The sequence below is a fragment of the Myotis daubentonii genome, chromosome 12 (genome assembly GCF_963259705.1).
Source record: "Myotis daubentonii chromosome 12, mMyoDau2.1, whole genome shotgun sequence".
NCBI classification, from domain to species: domain Eukaryota; kingdom Metazoa; phylum Chordata; class Mammalia; order Chiroptera; family Vespertilionidae; genus Myotis; species Myotis daubentonii.
The window spans coordinates 72,392,440-72,410,694 of NC_081851.1; the positions used below are offsets into that span (position 1 = coordinate 72,392,440).

Below are 18,255 nucleotides of genomic sequence, written 5' to 3' on the forward strand. Positions count from 1 at the left end.
GACTAGGGAGCTGGGGTGGGTTGGCCCCAGTGCCTGGTCATCTGAAGGCCCTGCTGGGCCAGGCAGGCTTCTCAGATGCCAGCCCACTGTCCCCATGGCCTCACCCTCTGAGACCCCCCTGGGGAGAGGACCAGCCAGGCCAGAGGAAAGACCGGTGTGGCTCTGACTGGGTCCCAGCTGAGCCCCCTCGCCGCAGGCCCCTCCTCAGGTTCTGAGAGGAGCCCTGGAAAAGCAAACAGGCCTGGAGGCTGCCCTTTGGACCTTTTGTAGTTCACTGGGCGTTCCGAAAGCTGGGCGGCAGGCCTCATATAAATAGGGTGCCGACTCAGGGTGCGCATTCTCACCTGGGTGCGGAGACCTGCCTGCGTGTACCCCTCCCGGAGCGCCTTCTCACCTCTGTGCAGAGTTCTGTCTGTGTGAACCTCTGTGCGTGGAACCAGCGAGCGTCCTGAGGCCAGGCCCAGCCTGCGAGGTGCAGGGAGGTAGCAGGCCGAGGTCGGCCATGGGCCCATCAGGCCCCGCGCTGCTGGCGCTGCTGCTGCTGATGATGATCACAGCAGGTGCCCGGGCAGGTGAGTGCAGCGGCCCCCAGCCCGCCCGCCCCGCTGGGGTACAGCATCCAGGGTGTCCAAGAACCCAGCCAGAGGGGCAAAAAGCCAGTGGCAGGAGAGGTGACTCAGACCTGCTGGGGCAGCTGAGACCTGGGTCAGATGGAGGGCAGTCATGTCCAGGGCCAAGGGGCTGGGGGGCCAGGGCCTGGTGGGTGGCTCCCAGCCTCAGGATGGGGGGAGGCCTGGGGGCAGGGGACGGAGGGGCCGGGGAGCCGGTTCTCTAGAACCTGCTTCCTCCTTAAAAGAGAAAGGCGCTGTGGGTGCAGAGGTCCTCCCTATAAGACCCCAGGGCCCATCGGAAGACAGGAAAAACCCACAGTTGTCCTTCTCCGTTTCTTACAGAAGACGAAGTGCTGGAAAATGTCAACCCGAGCTGTTCAAGTAAGGCATTTCCCCACTGGGCAGGGAAGGGCACCCCCAAACCCCCACCCATCCACCTGCACATCACGATGCTGTGATGCTGGGACTAATGTGCACTGCACTGAGCCCAAGGAGCCATTTCTTTGGCCTCTGCCCACCCCCTCGGGTCTCAACTCCCTTCTACCTGACCTTCTGTCTATCCGTGGCCAGGGGTAGGGTGGGGGTAGGAATGTCATTCTGTTGGCCCCTGGACATTTTGAGACATCACCATCCTGTTTGTCAGTGGCTAATCATTGATTCCAAGCACATGACTGTGAAAAAATGCTGACTTTAACCTTTGTGCGGAGACCCAGACACCCACCCCTTTGTATTTACCTGACCCCTAAGGGTCAAGGGAGCTGGCCTTGCAGTGGTACCCTGTGTTCTTCCGAGAGCAGAAGGGTGGCCTCTGACGGGGAAGCACTGCCATCTGGTGGGACTCTGCCATCACTGCAGCCTGGTGCCTGTCTCAATGTCCTTTTTCTCAAATTGTTCAGAAAATTCCTCTCAGGCACAATGGCAACATTCCGATGTTTCTCCAGTCAGCCAGATACCCCTAATGCTTAACTGAGCTTCGCCTCAGGTGTTTAGGAGCACCGAGAAAGAGCCACAGGAGTGTGCTAGTTCCCAGCTGACCAGGCATTGGAGATGTCTGCTTTATGTTGTCCTCTTAATTTTCCAGTCTCTCCTTTTGATTTTCTGAGCCCCACCACTTGAAAATCACCTCCTTGTATCTCAAATGACATATTCAAGGAAATCTAGCTAATTGAAACGTTAGCCCCAGCAAAACATCATAGAGACATTAAATCTATAAAGGAAAATTCAGCATAATATGAAGTCAATTAGAAATAATTTGAAAAATAAAATTTAAAAAAAAGAACAAGCAGAAATCAACCATTTAACCTTTAATATAAATAAAAATAATTTTAGTTCAATTACCTTTTTTTAAATTATCTATGCCCCTGCCCATCCCTGCCCAGAACTGACTCTTGGGAGTTATTTCTGCTACGTGGCTGACTGATCTCTCCTCATTTTAGAAGGTACGACTCGATTCAAGCACCTCAGGAAATACGTATACAACTATGAAGCCGAGAGTTCCAGTGGAGCCTCCGCGTCTACGGACTCGAGGAGTGTCACCAAGATCAACTGCAAGGTAGGAGGGGGGACACTGGAGGACCCGGAGGCCACGGCTGAGCAAACCCAACTCACGCCAAGACGTTTGTGATCCCAAAGGGCTGGGAGCTGGCCCTCAGTGTGAAAGCCACTTTGCTGAGCTATCTGACACACACACACACACACACACACACACACACACACACACACACACACAAATTGCCAACCGGAGTTATTTTCCCATCAGTTTCTAAGATGTCGTTGTGATTTAACATGACGAGGGAAGTCTGGTGGGTGAGCAAGGGGAGTGGGCATCTCAGGAGAACATTCTGAAAGGCCGTGTTTATCATCTCAGTCAAATAGCATCTTTTACTAAAGACCAATGGGAAAGAAGAAAAATGGAAGCATGCAGTTTGTTCTCAAGTCTGACTTTTCTTATTGAGGCTGGGCGCACTCCTGTGTGTTCATATGGAACAAAGCTAAGAGCCACTATGGGGGTTCGCGTGGGGAAACCAGGCCAGGGAGCTGCCCTTGTCTTTCTGAGGCCCCTTTGTCTGTGTGGTCAAATAAGGTAGCCATGAGCCAAAGTGGCTATTTCAATGGAATAAAAGTAAGACTTCTGTTTCTTAGTCCCACCAGCCACATTTCAATGGCCCGAGAGCCACACCCAGCTGGTGGCTCCCATGTTAGATAGTGCAAATAGGGATCCCTTCCATCATATGGCAAGTTTTTGAACAGTTCTGGGTGACAAGTAGGGAGCTGTTTAAACGCCAGCCAAATGTGAAGGCTTGAATGGTTCCTAAGAGATATAAACGGGTTTGATTTTTCTGATTTTTTTTTTTTTGGTGTGTGTGCGACTCTAAGGACACCTTTGCTATTAAAACTAATGGTAGCCCTCCTCCCACTTCCTGTTTTTTCTTCTTAACTCCCACTCCCAGGCTACATGTCTTCTGAGCAGTCATAACTCTTTATAACTGAAGTGAGCACATCTAGAACCAGCGAAAGACATCCTCCTTGACATGCATGAGGGCAAGCTTAAGAGACAGAACAAAACATCAAAAATAGGGCCTGGCCAGTATGGCTTAGTGGTTGAGTGTCGACCTATGAACCAGGAGGTCACAGTTCAATCCCCGGTCAGGGCACATGCCCGGGGTTGCAGGTTCTATCTTCTGTAGCAGACATGTAGGAGGCAGCCGATCAATGATTCTCTCTCATCATTGATGTTTCAATCCCCCCCTCTCTCTCTCCCTTCCCCTCTGAAATGAATAAAAATATATTTTTAAAAGTAGGACTATGTCTAGGTTGATTCAGGAGGGCTACTGAGGCCTGTTAAGGACACCTGTGGCGTTGGGGGGCAGATGCCCTGTCTGAAGGGAGGGAGGAAGCCCTGGGCCGCGGGGGTGGGGAATCTCACATTCTTGTCGGAGGGTCTCCATGTGCTGCTCCTCTGTCTTCTAGGTCGAGCTGGAGGTCCCCCAACTCTGCAGCTTCATCCTGAGGACAAGCCAGTGCACCCTGAAAGAAGTGTATGGCTTCAGCCCCGAGGGCCAGGCCTTGCTGAAGAGGACCAAGAGCTCCGAGGAGTTTGCTGCGGCCATGGCCAAGTAAGCAAGCGCGGGCTGTGCGCTCCAGCTCCGGAGCCTTCGGTGTTGTGCTGCGAGCTGTGTTGTGAGGGAGGGAGGGTGTGTGTGTGTGTGTGTCCACTGAGGTATGAATATGTGTGTTCACAGTAGGCACATATATGAATGTATTTGTATTCGATATTCACCATGGATCAGGGGATTGCTGAGTGTTCACAACAATCCAAGGGAGGAAAGCATTGTTTACCCTCCCCTAGCGATGGTCCCCTAATTGTTATTTAAATGTGTGTCTAAAAGATCTCATGCTTAAATTCCTTGAGATAATAAAGCTGAGATGGTTTGTTGAAACATGGAAATTCTTGTTTAAGGAATTAAGTAAGAGTGGGTGGATGGTGGTCTCCAGGGAGGGTCCCAGCAGGACTAGGTGCTGGGGCCTAGCCATGGCAGGGCAGGGGCTGCTCAGTCTTCTTATAGACGACAGTGGGAAACTGAGAAGCACATAAGGGGGTCCTGGCCTGGCCTCAGGGAGTCCAGGGGGAGCGCAGGCCTGAGCCTTTGCCAGGACACCCCCACCGGTGTAGTCCTATGGTCCACCACTGGCACCTCTTCTAACTGATCGTGGCCACCTGGTACCAGTTGCTAAATGCTTTGAACGTCGCCCCTGCCTCATCTTCCAATCACAATTTTTAAATTCCCAGGAGTGTGGAAATTCAGGCAGTCATAGATCCGTGGCCTCGGTAGCATTGGAAACTCCCTGCCCATCTTTCGGTTGGCAGAGAAGGCCTTGACACTGCTGTCTCTCATCAATGCACCTTATGTGATCTGAGACTTAGATGTTATATGAGGGAGCAGGTACAGTGATGGAAGGGAGTGAGCAGTCATTACGTGTTGGTCCTTACCCTCCTCCAAACTAAAGGGACTCCTGCCCTTGACCACCTCAAGGCTTCTCAAGCCTGCATCACAGTGTCTGGAACTTTCTGAGGGAGCACAGATCTGGGGAGACGTGCCTGTGCTCCTTCTCCTCCTGACTTAACTAGAGCAGGTGTGGCAGGTGCTTTGAAATCCCCAAGAGGAAGTTCCCAAAGGGAAGTCCTTGAGAGTGAAGGCCTCGGACATGGCCTGAGACCATGTCAAAGAGTGAATGTCCAACAAGTGTGTGAAAAGGCGCTCAAATTGCCTAGCGGTGAGGAAATGCAACTGACGTCCTAGGGTCTGTATCCCCTTATACTCATAAGATGACAAAACTGTGAAGCAGCTGTAGCACCTGTTGCAGGTGGGTCTGTGAGGAAAAGTATACTTTCGTGCATTGTTGATGGAATGAGAACCATTAGTCAATATCTATTATTAATAAAAATACTATAGCCTTTTGACAGCAGTTTTGCATTGCAGGACTCCAGTCCATAAAAAGAAAAGCAGTATAGTGTGTGAAGATGTAGACATAGGGATGTTCATTTCAGTGTTGTTCATGTAGGAAAAAAAATCCAGAAAGGGAGAAAGTCAACGCCATTAAATAGGGGAATGTCTGAATAATAAGAACAACAACAACAACAACTCTATATAAGCATAGAATTCAGTGTTTTGCAGTTTTTTAGAAAGAATCTGTTACGGCTCTACCAAATGACTCAGAAGGATTTTCGTGGAGAATTGAAGAAAGGGAGATCGGAAAAAAATGTGCAGAGTGCGATGCCATTTGTACAAAACAAGCACCGAGGAACTCTTTCTGTGTAGATGTTTACACCCGCATGTCTATGTAGGACTATCTGAGTGGGGAGGGACAGCAGCAGAGCTATGGGTGGAGCAGAGAGGGGACAGGTGAGCCAGCATTAAAGGAAAAGAAATAAAAGAATGCCAATCACATACACACACTTGTATAACTTTTTAAAAAGGTAGGGATATATTTCTAAAGAAAAGATGTAAGAAGAAAAACAATAAGTAAAATAAAAAACTTTAAAAGGCTGCAGAGCCACCCAGCTTATGTCCAACAGGCTCCTGCTGGAGAAAGGACACTTCTGTGACCTCTCTCTCTCTCTCTCTCTCTCTCTCTCTCTCTCTCTCTCTCTCTCTCTCTGGGACAGGTTTGAGCTCAGGCTGGCCATTCCCGAAGGGAAACAGGTTTTACTTTACCCAGACAAGGAGGAGCCCAAACACATCCTGAACATCAAGAGAGGCATCATTTCCGCCCTCCTGGTTCCCCCGGAAACGGAAGAGGACAAGCAAGTGTTGTTTCTGGTGAGAATTTAGAAAGCTGATAAGAATGGCCCTTTGACCTCATCTCCCCATGTCTGAGCTGGGTCCCACTGTAGACATGAAGTGGAGTGTTGACTTAGCTACTTACACAGGAGACCCTACATCCGTGTGAAACACCAGTGCCCACGGCTTTCCTGTCCTCTGGGCTCACTGTCAGATCGTCCCGAGCAGATCTAATGTTACAGCAGTTCCTAGGGAGCCCTGGCCACCCTACTCCTTTGTTGGGTTATGTTCTATTCCCACAAGATGCAACATGGTGAAGCCTATGAGTGTTGCAAACACGGGAAAACGATTGAACCGGTTGCCAGCCTCATTTAAGAATTCAAGGTTTCAATCTGAGAGAATTCCATTTCCTTCAGTCCCACGACCATTTTTGAGCCCTTGCTGGGTTCTCGGTTCTAGACTTCATCACAGTTGGAGAACACAAAGCTTCATCCTGAGGGGGCCTTCTTGGGGCCTGGGGGGAGAATCAGAACAGTACAACCCAAGGCAGATGGAGTCCATGTTGTTAATGAGCAGAGGAGAAAATGTTCTGAGAGCACAGAGCATAAAGTCAGAGTCGGCTGGGTCCCAGGCGGCCAGGCCACTTTGCCTCAGAATCAAAACCCTCTTCCCCGTGTCCTCACCGCACCTCTGGCTGGCCAGGCGCCTGCAATGCCCACGCTCTGCCTGGGGGAAGAAGGTCCCTCCAAATTCATGTCGCTCCTACCTTCTCTTCCAGCTCCTTCCCCAGCCCTTTCCAAAGCACCTAAGGATATTTTCCCACGTTGACTATGCCTGTTGTATCTTCTGCTCCCATAGGATACCGTGTATGGAAACTGTTCCAGTGACATTACCGTGAAAACGAGGAAGGGAAATGTAGCAACAGAAATATCCATCGAAAGAAACCTGGAGAAGTGTGACCACTTCATGCCTGTTAGCACAGGAGTGAGCCCACTCGCTTTGATCAAAGGCCTGGTAAGTCTCACATCAGCATTGCTGTTCTCACTATCCTCTTTGTTAGCAAACTTCTGGAATGTAGAGCTAGCAGGAATCTCAGAGAAGGACCTGCCCAGCCTCCTCCTCTTATAGACTACAGTGGGAACCTGAGAAGCACATAAGGGAAGGGCTGCCCAAGGCCACATGGCCTGTTATGAGGTGATCCAGCACTAGAATCAGGTTTCTCACTTCCAATCCAGAACTCTGTCCTTTTTGCTGTCATTCTGTCATTGGCACCAAATCTTCTGCCATCACTTGAGAATAATGACTGGCCATCCCTCAGAAGGCTCCAAGACCCAGGGTAGGCGAGCAAGCCACATCCTGTTCCTTCCTGTGCAAGGGCTGGATGTCTGCAGCTCTAAGCCTCTAGCCTCCAAGAAAGTCCCAAGACCTGGGTTCTGCCCTTCTCTCCCCCTAATTCCCATGGAGTGGCATGGCTGAGAGCACACCAGGGTCCTGTCTTTCCATTCCATGTATGACCCTGATCCATGCCTGGCCCCTCTGTCTCCTGCCTGGGACACGCCCTCGGTACTGACCTCTAATTGTCCTTAACAAAGTTCATGTAGCACCACATTACCTGAGCTCACCTAATGCTTATAATATCTCCTGGACATGAATCACAGCTTAGCTCGGTAAACACAAAGGACTTGAGCAATCACGCCATGCCTGGCGGTGCTTGTGGTCACTGTCCTTGGCCCAGAAAACAGGGAGTCTGGTGACCACAGGGCCATCGCCAAAAAGGGCCAGTGCCCTGGTGTCTGTTGTTTTTCCTAAGCAGCTACTGTGTGCTCAGCCCCACTCTGGGCAGCACGGAGGGAGGGTCAGTGGCAGGTGAATGTGGACCTTGTCCTCAAGGTGTTTTCAGTCTAACGCGGGAATATGGTTCATACACATGTCAACTAAGGCAAAGATGATATAGTGATGAACTGAACAGGTCAGACAAGCAGTCCTAGGCCTGACCACAAAGGGGAAAGCACTAGTCACGTAGCTCTTTGGGCAAAGCAGCTGGTAAAACCAGTTAGAAGAAATGATGGGTGAACATCGAGTCTAGCTCAGTTTCACAGAAGATGTGGAGCATGAGACTGAAAGATACAAAGGATGTATCGATGGATGAGAGACACAAGGATGGGCTTCCAGGCAAAGGAAACACGGGGACCAGTGGTGTGTGAAGTAGTAATGTGTGGTGGGGCAGGTATGTGTAGGATGCCAGGCTGTATATCCTTTGTGCAGGATGAGGTGTCCAATGGGGCAGAATAAGAAGAGTCTGTAACTTGACTCAGCTTTGGGTATGCCAAGTTATTCATCCCCTTGTCTCAATGTCAAGTACCAAGTTCTCTTCTTCAACCAAGTTTGTCTAATGGTACAGAATTCCCACTCTCTCCCCACCTGACCCCTTCTTCCTTGAAGGTAAATGCCTATGGCAGAAGACTCAGGTTCAAGCCCCAGAGACTGATCAAAATGCTTTTCCCTCCTCTCATTCACAGACCCAACCCTTGTCAACTCAGATCAGCAGCAGCCAGTCCTGCCAGTATACCCTGGACCCCAAGAGGAAGCATGTGTCAGAAGCCATCTGCCAGGAACAACACCTGTTCCTACCTTTCTCCCACAAGTAGGTCACCTGCTGAACCCCTGGTTTATCAGTGAATGGGGTCGGGGTGAGCTGAATGCCTCTCAGCTTCCCTGGTCCAGGCTAGGCTGTGAAGAAGTACAAAGCAGAGCCCATCCCTGACCCCTTTTCAAGCTAACAGGTGATTTGTTAGGAAAAATCTTAGACATGCAAAACAATTTGAGACCAACAAAGGATACCCGAGACCCAGACTTTAAGGGTTATAGGTCAGGAAAATCCAGGATCATTGCAGGCTTCTCTGGTTAGAAAGACTTTGTGGAGGATTTGGAATTTAGACTGGAGACCTATGTATCCAAATCCATTTTGAAAACTGGTCAATCAACTAATGTTTATTGAATAACTTACATTCTTGGCACTGTGGTGGGAGATACCAAGGAATTTCGAGGCACAGACTTAGTCCTTTACTCTCCAGACACTCCAAACTGGTTGAAGGTATAAGGTGCATATGTCCTTTGATAGAAGGATAGCTAGTGTGACCAGGAGGAGGTGAGTGCTGTTTATTAGGAGGGTCAGGATGTTTGGATTTAACTACGGTTTGAAAGGTGGGCAGGACTTAGGTAGAAGTGGAGACGGGGGTAACATTCAACATGAAGTTACTCTGGGGAGCGGGCCATCCCTTGTTACCTGCTGTCCTTCCTTTATTTCCAGGGACAAGTATGGAATGATGGCACTGGTTACACAGACTTTGAAACTTGAAGATACACCAAAGATCAACAGCCGCTTTTTTGATGAAGGTAAGACTTTATACCCACATGTTTTCCAGGGCTGGGGAATCTGCCCAACATGGTCCAGATGTCATAGCTTAGCTCTTTGCTGGGGCCCAGGAAACATCTTCTGACTAAAGAATTCAGTGGGCTCTGGTGTTCTAGCTGTGGGCTACTCTAGTGAGAAAGCATGTTCATTTGAGAATGTCAGAGTGACAATGACATACAGGAATGGGAGAAGTTTCCCAAAGCTACCTAGGTTTTTGTAAGTAGGCAACTGGCCTCCTAAGTCTAACTTTCATAGATCTGACAACCTCATACACCCCGTGATAAGACCTTGAACCTGGGGCAAGTGGCAGAGAGCCTTCGGAATCAGGAATCAGTCTTTGGTAGGGACTTCAGAAGTCTCAAGCCCAACTCTAGCCCTGCATTTGTCTTGTATTTAAATCTGTCTTATGCATTACTTCACTGTTCTCAGCAATCTGTGATGTTAGGTGGTAACAATGTGTGCTTTTACACTCCTTCTGCAGAAAAGAAAATGGCACATAGAGGGGCTTAGTGATGTATTCGAGGTCATAGAATATTAGAGGTGGTACAAAAGGAGCTCCTATGTTTAACCTAAGCCAGAGCTCTTTCCAATACACATTTCCATGCTGAATTGCACACACACACACACACACACACACACACACACACACACACTCACATCCTCCCTAGCAGGTCAGAGGAGGATACTAGAAGAGACACAAAAGGATCCTCCTGTCCTAACAAGATGCTATTAGATTCAACTGGAAGAAATGATGGGTGAGCCTCAGCTCTTGCCTTAGCTGTAGCCATATTAGCAGCAGCAGCTAATCAGGGGTTCTTGTGGGCAGAGAGGTCATCTGATACCACATTCAAATAAGCCTGGATTCAATTCCAGCTCTGCCTCTTATACCCAGAGAGGGCTTGGACAAGGCAAGACACTCCAACATGAATCTTAGTTCTCTTATCTTTAAATTGAGGAGTAATACTCACTCATAGTGTGATGACTCAGTGAAAACCTTGAAGTCACATGCCTAACACAGAGCCAGATACATAGTAAGCCCTGATACAGGATAGTTTTCTTTTCTTCTCCCCTTTGCTGAAACCCCACTGATTCCCAGTCTCCAGTAGACCAAGATAGGATTGAGCTGTAGAGGTAAGCAAGGGTTCCTTTGACACTTCCCTCCTTCCAGGTACCGAGGAGGTGGGTCTTACCTTTGAGACCACCACGTCTACATCACCGCCAAAGCAGGCCGAGGCCATTGTCAAGACCCTCCAGGAGCTTCAAAAACTGCACGTCTCCGAGCAGAACGCCCAGAGAGCTAACCTCTTCAGTAGACTGGTCACTGAGCTGCGAGGCCTCAACAACGAGGCAGTCGCATCCCTCTTGCCAAAGCTGGTCGAGGTGTCCAGGTATTTCTTCAATGGTGGCAGCTCCGTCTTTCATAGGTTATACACCTATGGCAGTGCTGAACCTTGGCCAAACAGAAAAGCTCAGGGACCACTGAAATATTGACCCAGCTAGTCAATCAGTTCACGTTTGCTGGACAGAGAAATAGCAGCTAAGCTGCCTAGAGTTCCATGGGGAACACACGCACACTTTGCATCTAAGACAGATATGTATATTTTTTTAAATAAGAAGGAAATATTTCCCACATTTTGATGGGTATCTTCTCATTCCTTGTTCTGTTACCCTAGAAGGTTTCAGAGTCAAAGAAGTCTGGCCTTTTGGAAGCCTCTTAGTGGGAAGAGAGCTCAAGCAAACAAAATAATACTGTGGTTTCTGTATACGTCAAGGCACTTGCTCTTAGTGCTGTGAAGGTCAGAGAAGAAAGTGAGGGCTGAGATGAGACCATGCTGATATTTTCTTGACTTTTTCTGTGTCCTGGCCAAAGGACAGTGGTAATGGTGCTCTTGAGTTATAAGACCAGAGGTCCTTCTTCAGACTTGGTGCCACGATGCCTCTTCTGTGGCTAATGCTCAGAGGGAAGACTTCCTGATCCTTGGGAGAATGGTTCTTGGGTCTGAGTTGGATTTTGAAATAGGTCGGATTTGAACAGTGAATAAGGGAAATAAGGGCAGAAGGAATACCACGGGCCAAGGAGCTTTTAGCTGCCTTGAAGGTGACATATGTAACTTTCTCTGTCCTTTCCTCATCAGCCCCATCACTTTGCAAGCCCTGATTCAGTGTGGACAGCCCCAGTGTTACACTCACATCCTCCAGTGGCTGAGAAATGAGAAAGCCAACCCACTTCTGATAGATGTTGTGACCTATTTGGTGGCCCTGATCCCAGGGCCCTCAGCCCAGAGGCTGCAGGAGATCTTTAACACAGCGAAGGAGCAGCAGAGCCGGGCCACTTTCTATGCTCTGAGTCATGTGATCCACAAGTAAGTTTTCCCCTGGTTCTCCTCATAGGAGCTGAGGAACACCCACGTCTCTATATTAAGAGTGTACCCCTTCTTCTGCATTCAGACTCTGATGCTCGCTTTTGTTTTTCTCCTGGTCTTTTTGAGAGTAATGACTTGAAATAAGAAATCAGCAAATGCAATTTGGATTTTAAGATAAACTTAGTTGTGGTTACTAAGTCCTAACTCTTATGCTATAGCTATCATAAGACACACCCTACAGCGACTCAAGAGCTGCTGGACATTGCTGATTACCTGCTGGAGCAGATTCAAGATGACTGCACTGGGAACGAAGATCACACCTACTTGAGTCTGAGGGTACTTTAATCTTTTGTATAATATGCATCATTTCAGAAGCACTTTTCCTGGGCACCTCTTCCTTCTCCTGCATCCTGATTCCCTCTGGTTGCTTTTCAATGCAGGTCATTGGAAACATTGGCGGAACCCTCCAGAAGCTCACCCCAAGACTCACATCTTCAGTCTTGAAATGTGTCAAAAGTACAGCGCCATCCCTGCTGATTCAGAAGGCTGCTATCCAAGCCCTGCGGAAAATGGAAAATAAAGACGAGGTAAGGTCCACAGAGGAGGTCTTAAATTGAACATTATTCAGACTGACAAGGATTTGGAATGCAAGCCTAAATCTCATCATTCTATGGACTTAATTCTACTGCTTTCTAATTGTAAATTTTCAGCAAGCCTATTGACTTGACTGCCTGGCAGTATGTGAACATGAGAAATATTTGACCTTGCTGCTGCTCCAGAATGCAGAGTTCGAAATGCTCACTGCATGTTACCCTCCTACCAGATCAAACATCATGTTCACTCTCACTTAGGAAAATAGGACTGATTTCCCCCCATCTAAAATAGGCAACCTACCTTCATCTTAGTTGGCAATGGCTCCATGTCTTTGGATTCTACCTTGTTTATTAGCGCCAACTCTCACTATCCCTTTCAACCTTTACTCTCATATTGAAATAATTTATGTTAAAAACAACTTTATTTTCAGTTAGTGGCAAGTCTCCAACAAGTCATACCTTGGCCATAACTTGCATATTTTAGTGAAATTGAATTTGACATGCATTTGATAGGAGTCTTCTGAGAACCCCTCCTTGAGCTGGCTGCTTTGGGAAACACTAGCAAGAAGATTCAGTACCAGCATTAGAAGAGTTATTAAAGAGAAATTTGGCTTATACATAATAAATTGCTTACAAACCATGCCAAGTGTTTGCCAGGCTTGTTCTGTGTCAACCAAAGGACAGTGGTAACAATCTCCTCCTTTGGCTCCAGGTCCGGGAAGTCCTCCTTCAGACTTTCCTGGATGATGCCGCTCCAGGAGATAAGCGACTGGCTGCCTACCTCATGCTGATGAGGGACCCTTCTCAGTCAGATGTTAGCAAAATCACCCAACTTCTCCCAGAGGAACAGAATGAGCAAGTGAAGAACTTTGTGGCCTCCCACATCGCCAACATCTTAAACTCAGATGAATTTTATGTCCAGAGGTAAGTAAGAGTAGTTTTCCCCCACCTGTTACAAAAGGCAGAAATTCCAAACCTAGATTGGGATTTAGTCACTGACTGTTCTTTCTAAAGCATTCTTTCTTCTGGAAAAAACCCAAACAAAACACTTGTTCAAAAGTACAGCAGACCTGAGCCAAACTCTTGGGGGCAAACTCAATTGAAAATCCATCTTTACTTGGGGTGAGAGAGATAATGCATAAGTTACATGATGTGTCAGCTCAAAATATACTCCTTCTTTTCATCTAGTTTGAAAGAGTTAGTGAAAGAAGCTCTGAAAGACTCTCAACTTCCAACTGTCATGGACTTCAGAAAATTTTCCCGGAACTACCAATTTTCCAAATCCGTTTCTCTTCCATCCCTTACCCCATTCTTAACCAAACTCGAAGGCAATCTTATATTTGATCCAAATAATTACCTGCCTAAAGAAAGCATGCTGAAAACGACCCTCACTGTCTTTGGATTTGAATCAGCTGACCTCTTCGAGGTAAGTGTGAGACTGGGAAGAGTTGTGTTTTCTAGCCTACTGTGTTCTACACCATAAATACAAAGTCAAGAGATCCATGAGCCAGCAGGAGAGGAACAAGAATGATCATTTTGAGGCCTTTTTTCTTCCCACCTCCCTGCCTCCCTTGGAGGGGTCATCTGAAGCATGACTTCTTATTGTGAATGGAAATGCAGATGTCCCAGAAAAGACCTTAGACCTAAAATCCAAGGGAGTACATGAGGTGTGCTATCAGACAGACCTACCAACTCTGAATCTTTGATTTAATTATTTGTTCTCTCTAAACCTTAGCTGCCTCTTCTGGAAAAAGGCGAATAATAAGTTCTGTCTTTCAAGGTTCTACTAAGATTTAAATAATGCAACTCCTGAGTAGTGCTAAGCTCAGTTTCTATCTTACGGTATTTACCAAATACTTGTTTAATTGGATGGACCTAAAGAAGGAAATGAGAGGTGGAAATACAACAAGGAAACCTGATAGCATTTTCTTCCCTGGTTTTCTTTCTCAGCTTGGTTTGGAAGGAAAAGGGTTTGAGCCGACCCTGGAAGCTTTCTTTGGGAAGCAAGGATTTTTCCCAGACAGTGTCAACAAGGCTCTGTACTGGGTTGATGGTAAAGTTCCTGATCATGTCTCTGAGGTCCTGGTGGACCACTTTGGCTTCATCAAAGATGATAAACGTGAGCAGGTATGTGTTTGTTAAGAATCCTCTTAAGGAAAGCTTTGGGTCTCAGTACAAAAACATTCTTTTTCTAAACCTGGAAGCAAGCTGGAAGCAACTATTTAACTGAAGTGACAACTATGACTTTTATTAATCAGTCCCATAAAAGTAAGAACCAGTATCTTCTGCCGTATGGGCCTCCTGGCGATGTAGAGTGCCCAGGAAACAGACTTTTTAGAGGCACCAAAGCCTATTGACTAAGAGTGTGAACTCTGGAGCATGGGTTTGAATTCTTACCTCACTGTCTTCAAGCTATGCAACCCTGGGCATGTGCTTGATATTATGTCTGTCTGTTTCTGCATCTCCAGAGTGCTAATAATAACCCATACCTCACAAGGTTATTTAAAGACTAAATGCGATAAAGTATATAAAACATTAAGCAGAGTGCCTGGCTCTGATACTGATTCTTCAATAAACAGATACTATTAATAATTTTTAAATTCATATTTTCATTATTAACTTCTTTTTTGGCTCTCACTCACATCAGTGCAATAGCTTAATGAAAGCAAAATTCACATTGAAGCTAGCAAAAGCCCCCACTAACAGAGTAGAAAATAGATTGTATAATCTGGAGCTTCTTGGTCTTTAATTTTTTGCTACCCAGAGTGTGGTCCAGTCATTGGCATCAAATCAAAGTTTGTTAGAAATGCAGGTTCTCAAGCTCCACTGGGATCTACTGAATCCAAGCCTGCGATTTAATAGGATCCCCAGGTAACTTGCACACACATTTCATTTGAGAAGCAGGGAAGTCATTTACTCCTAGGTGCTCACAGATGGTCCCACCTCCATCTTCTAATCTACTTACCTCCACTTGAGGCTGAGGGTCCTTGATCTATTTTGAGTCTGTCAATCACTCTTTTCTCTCTCAATGCCTAAGCATCAGTCTATGGAATTCTGATTGCTAAGGAAAAGCTTGTCAAGTATCAGGTGTTTTTCAAGCATTTGGCCAATTTATTTGGCAGCTCATTTTCCCAAGAAACCCCTACCTATTATTCTTCCGTAGACAAAGGAGAGAGGGTATAAGCAGGGGAGTGGGTGGGGGATAGAGGATTTGCTCATTGTGGGGAGCCATAGGGATCCTAGCATCCTGGAGAGTAGAGATCCCTCTTACTATGCATTCACTATTCAAGGTAAGAACAGTGGGGAAGCACCACTGTTCCTGACAAGACCTCAGTTTTCTTCATCTCAATTTGGAGAAGCTCTTTATCCTTCAAATAAGAGGCGAGAGCCTGGTTCCAGTGTCTGCCCTGTACCTACCCTGACTGTTTGTGTTTAGATCCATCGTGGTCAGCAGACAGGCCCCATGTCAGAAACCTAAAGGTGTTTGACAGCTCTGACATCTCACTAGATATGTTGTTAAAATCCTAGGACATGGTCAAAGGAATTATGGGTAATGTTGAGAAGCTGATCAAGGACTTGAAATCCAAAGATTTCCCAGAAGCCAGAGCCTACCTCCGCATCTTAGGAGAGGAGCTTGGCTTTGTCAAGCTCGACGACCTCCAGCTCCTGGGAAGGCTGCTCCTGAATGGTGTCCGTACTCTGAAGGGGATCCCCCACATGGTAAGTGGGTCAGGCCCCATCACGGGTGGTGAGATTAGCCTGTGCTCTTTCTAGATCTCCCTGCAGATTCTAGCCACACAACCCAGCAAAAGTGCATGAGCTTCCTTCAAAGGTTTGCCTTGACGTTCAGTGAAGAAGATTGTTGGATCACAGGGAATTGGTAACATTTAGAAATTAAACTGTTAGATGTATCTCTTAAGAGCATTCGTTTGAGATTGTCAAACTGCAGCGGGAAGGCCGGGGAGGGTTGGGGGGCAGGAGGTAGGGGGGTAAGAGATCAACTAAAGGACTTGTATGCATGCATATAAGCATAACCAATGGACATAAGACACTGGGGGATAGGGGAGGCTAGGGGACTGTCTAGGGCGGGGGGATAAAATGGATACATATGTAATACCCTTTGTAATACTTTAAGCAATAAAAAAAAAAGAGCATTCGTTTGTTCATGTGGAAAACAATGCTACAGGTTTATTTTGATATTGAAATGATGCAGTGATTATGAAAGAACATATTTGGTCAATTGTAATCTATTATCTAAATGTGAGCTAGTTTTTATTAATTTATTAAGAAGGGAGAAAATATGGACATTTACTCCCTAGGATATAATAAATAGTTTGCTTTAAGAAAACACCTCAAGTTATTTTCTAGCTACATCTTAAAAAACAAAAGCCAATGAATACTAATATGTATGTCATCTCAATAACTCAGTTTCAAAAAATTAGTGGCTTTTAAATTCATTTTATCATAACATATTGTACTTCAAGTAAATCTTCATTTACATTTAGACTCCAAAAAACCAGAATGAAGCCATGCCAGGTAATGAGACTTCAATCCCAAAAGCTCTGAGGCCCAGCAAAGTCTTAAATGCCTTCTGAATCACCAGTTGAAAATGATATGATATCTATCCAGGGCAATATTTTATATTCCAATGTGTTGAAATCAATAATTCATGTTTACTTATTATACTATTCAGCTAATCTATGCTAGATCCTTCCTTTCTGGTGAAGAAGAATTATTGTCTAATGGGAGGGAACATTTCACAAAGCCCACTTCGAGGAGGCTGACGTTTCGTGGTTCTCCCCTGTTGGGTCTACAGGTCGCAGAGGCCCTAAAGAAAGGTTCAAAGAATGGCTTGTTTCTTCACTACATCTTCATGGACAATGCCTTTGAACTCCCCACTGGACTTGGGTTACCACTGCAAGTGTCCTCCTCTGGAGTCCTCGCTCCTGGAATCCAGGCTGGGGTGAAACTGGAAGTAAAGGATGTAAGAGTCTGTTCACCTTCTTATTCCTCCGGTTCTTCTTTTCCTCCTGGGTGGTGCCCTTGTGCAACTTTCAAATGTGTTTCCAGTTCAAGGTGAAGTGCCTCATCAGTGCAATCGCCACATTCATGTTTATGAAAAACTTTAGGGTTCCACCTCGCTAGCTGCCACGGGGCATGGTGGTCACATGAGAACTCAGCTATTCTCTCAATACATGGGGATTCCTGTCATCTTTTTATCTTATGCTTAAAGTTAACTTGGGCACTTTCTCATCCTGGGTATCAGTGTTGTCTGGATAATAGAGAATGGAGAACTTGGCTTTTCTTCCTTCAATCAAATCACAGTAATGTTTGCTGAGGTGTGATCTATCCAGACATGTTTGCCCATGGATGGGGAGGGGGCTTGATCTGATTGACTGGGACTAAAGTAGTTAACAAAGCTGAACAGGTCATTTTCTGACTTACAGGAGATGCAGATGGAACTGGTGACAAAGCCCTCTGTGTCTGTGGAGTTTGTGACAAATATGGGCATCGTCATTCCAGACTTTGCTAGGAATGGGGTCCAAATGAACACCAACTTCTTCCATGAGACGGGCTTGGAGGCCCGAGTTGGCCTAAACTTGGGGCATCTGAAGTTCAGCATTCCAGCTCCAAAGAGGCCAGTCAAGCTGTTCAGTGTCAGGTAATTCTTTCAGTTAATTCTAACTAGCCAGTTCGAAAGAGAATCGAGTCTGTACCTGCAGGACTTGGCCAGGCCAGACAGTTAATTGAGATAATTCTGGCCCCAGTGGATATGTGGAGACAGAGGGAGAGAAGGTACTGGATTACCTATTTTAACCTAGCTAGACTCACAAAATAATTACAATTTCACCAACCTTCCACATTTTACTAAATAGAGACTAAAGACCTACTGATTAACTAGTTGTTATTAGGTTGTGATTCTTTGTTATTCATCTGTTTGTTTTGAGAATGAAAAAAACACTAGCTCTAGAGAAATCATCCTTGGGAGGG

At 46.5% G+C, this 18,255-nt stretch overlaps 1 protein-coding gene across 2 annotated transcripts in view; it reads left to right on the plus strand.

Moving 5' to 3' along the window:
* Positions 1–324: 324 nt before the first annotated feature.
* Positions 325–18,255, plus strand: part of APOB (apolipoprotein B) — a 37,541-nt gene continuing 19,610 nt past the window's right edge. The window contains exons 1-18 of one of the 2 annotated variants that reach the window (XM_059660452.1): positions 325–572; positions 954–992; positions 2,048–2,163; positions 3,582–3,727; positions 5,779–5,932; positions 6,752–6,907; positions 8,413–8,537; positions 9,204–9,289; positions 10,477–10,696; positions 11,444–11,671; positions 11,890–12,007; positions 12,112–12,258; positions 12,977–13,188; positions 13,453–13,690; positions 14,215–14,391; positions 15,793–15,984; positions 17,081–17,248; positions 17,712–17,926. In XM_059660452.1, the coding sequence (XP_059516435.1) occupies positions 503–572; positions 954–992; positions 2,048–2,163; positions 3,582–3,727; positions 5,779–5,932; positions 6,752–6,907; positions 8,413–8,537; positions 9,204–9,289; positions 10,477–10,696; positions 11,444–11,671; positions 11,890–12,007; positions 12,112–12,258; positions 12,977–13,188; positions 13,453–13,690; positions 14,215–14,391; positions 15,793–15,984; positions 17,081–17,248; positions 17,712–17,926 (2,807 nt within the window). In that variant the 5' untranslated portion in view covers positions 325–502. The remainder of the gene's footprint in view (positions 573–953; positions 993–2,047; positions 2,164–3,581; positions 3,728–5,778; positions 5,933–6,751; positions 6,908–8,412; positions 8,538–9,203; positions 9,290–10,476; positions 10,697–11,443; positions 11,672–11,889; positions 12,008–12,111; positions 12,259–12,976; positions 13,189–13,452; positions 13,691–14,214; positions 14,392–15,792; positions 15,985–17,080; positions 17,249–17,711; positions 17,927–18,255) is intronic. The other variant, XM_059660453.1, reaches the window with a different exon arrangement.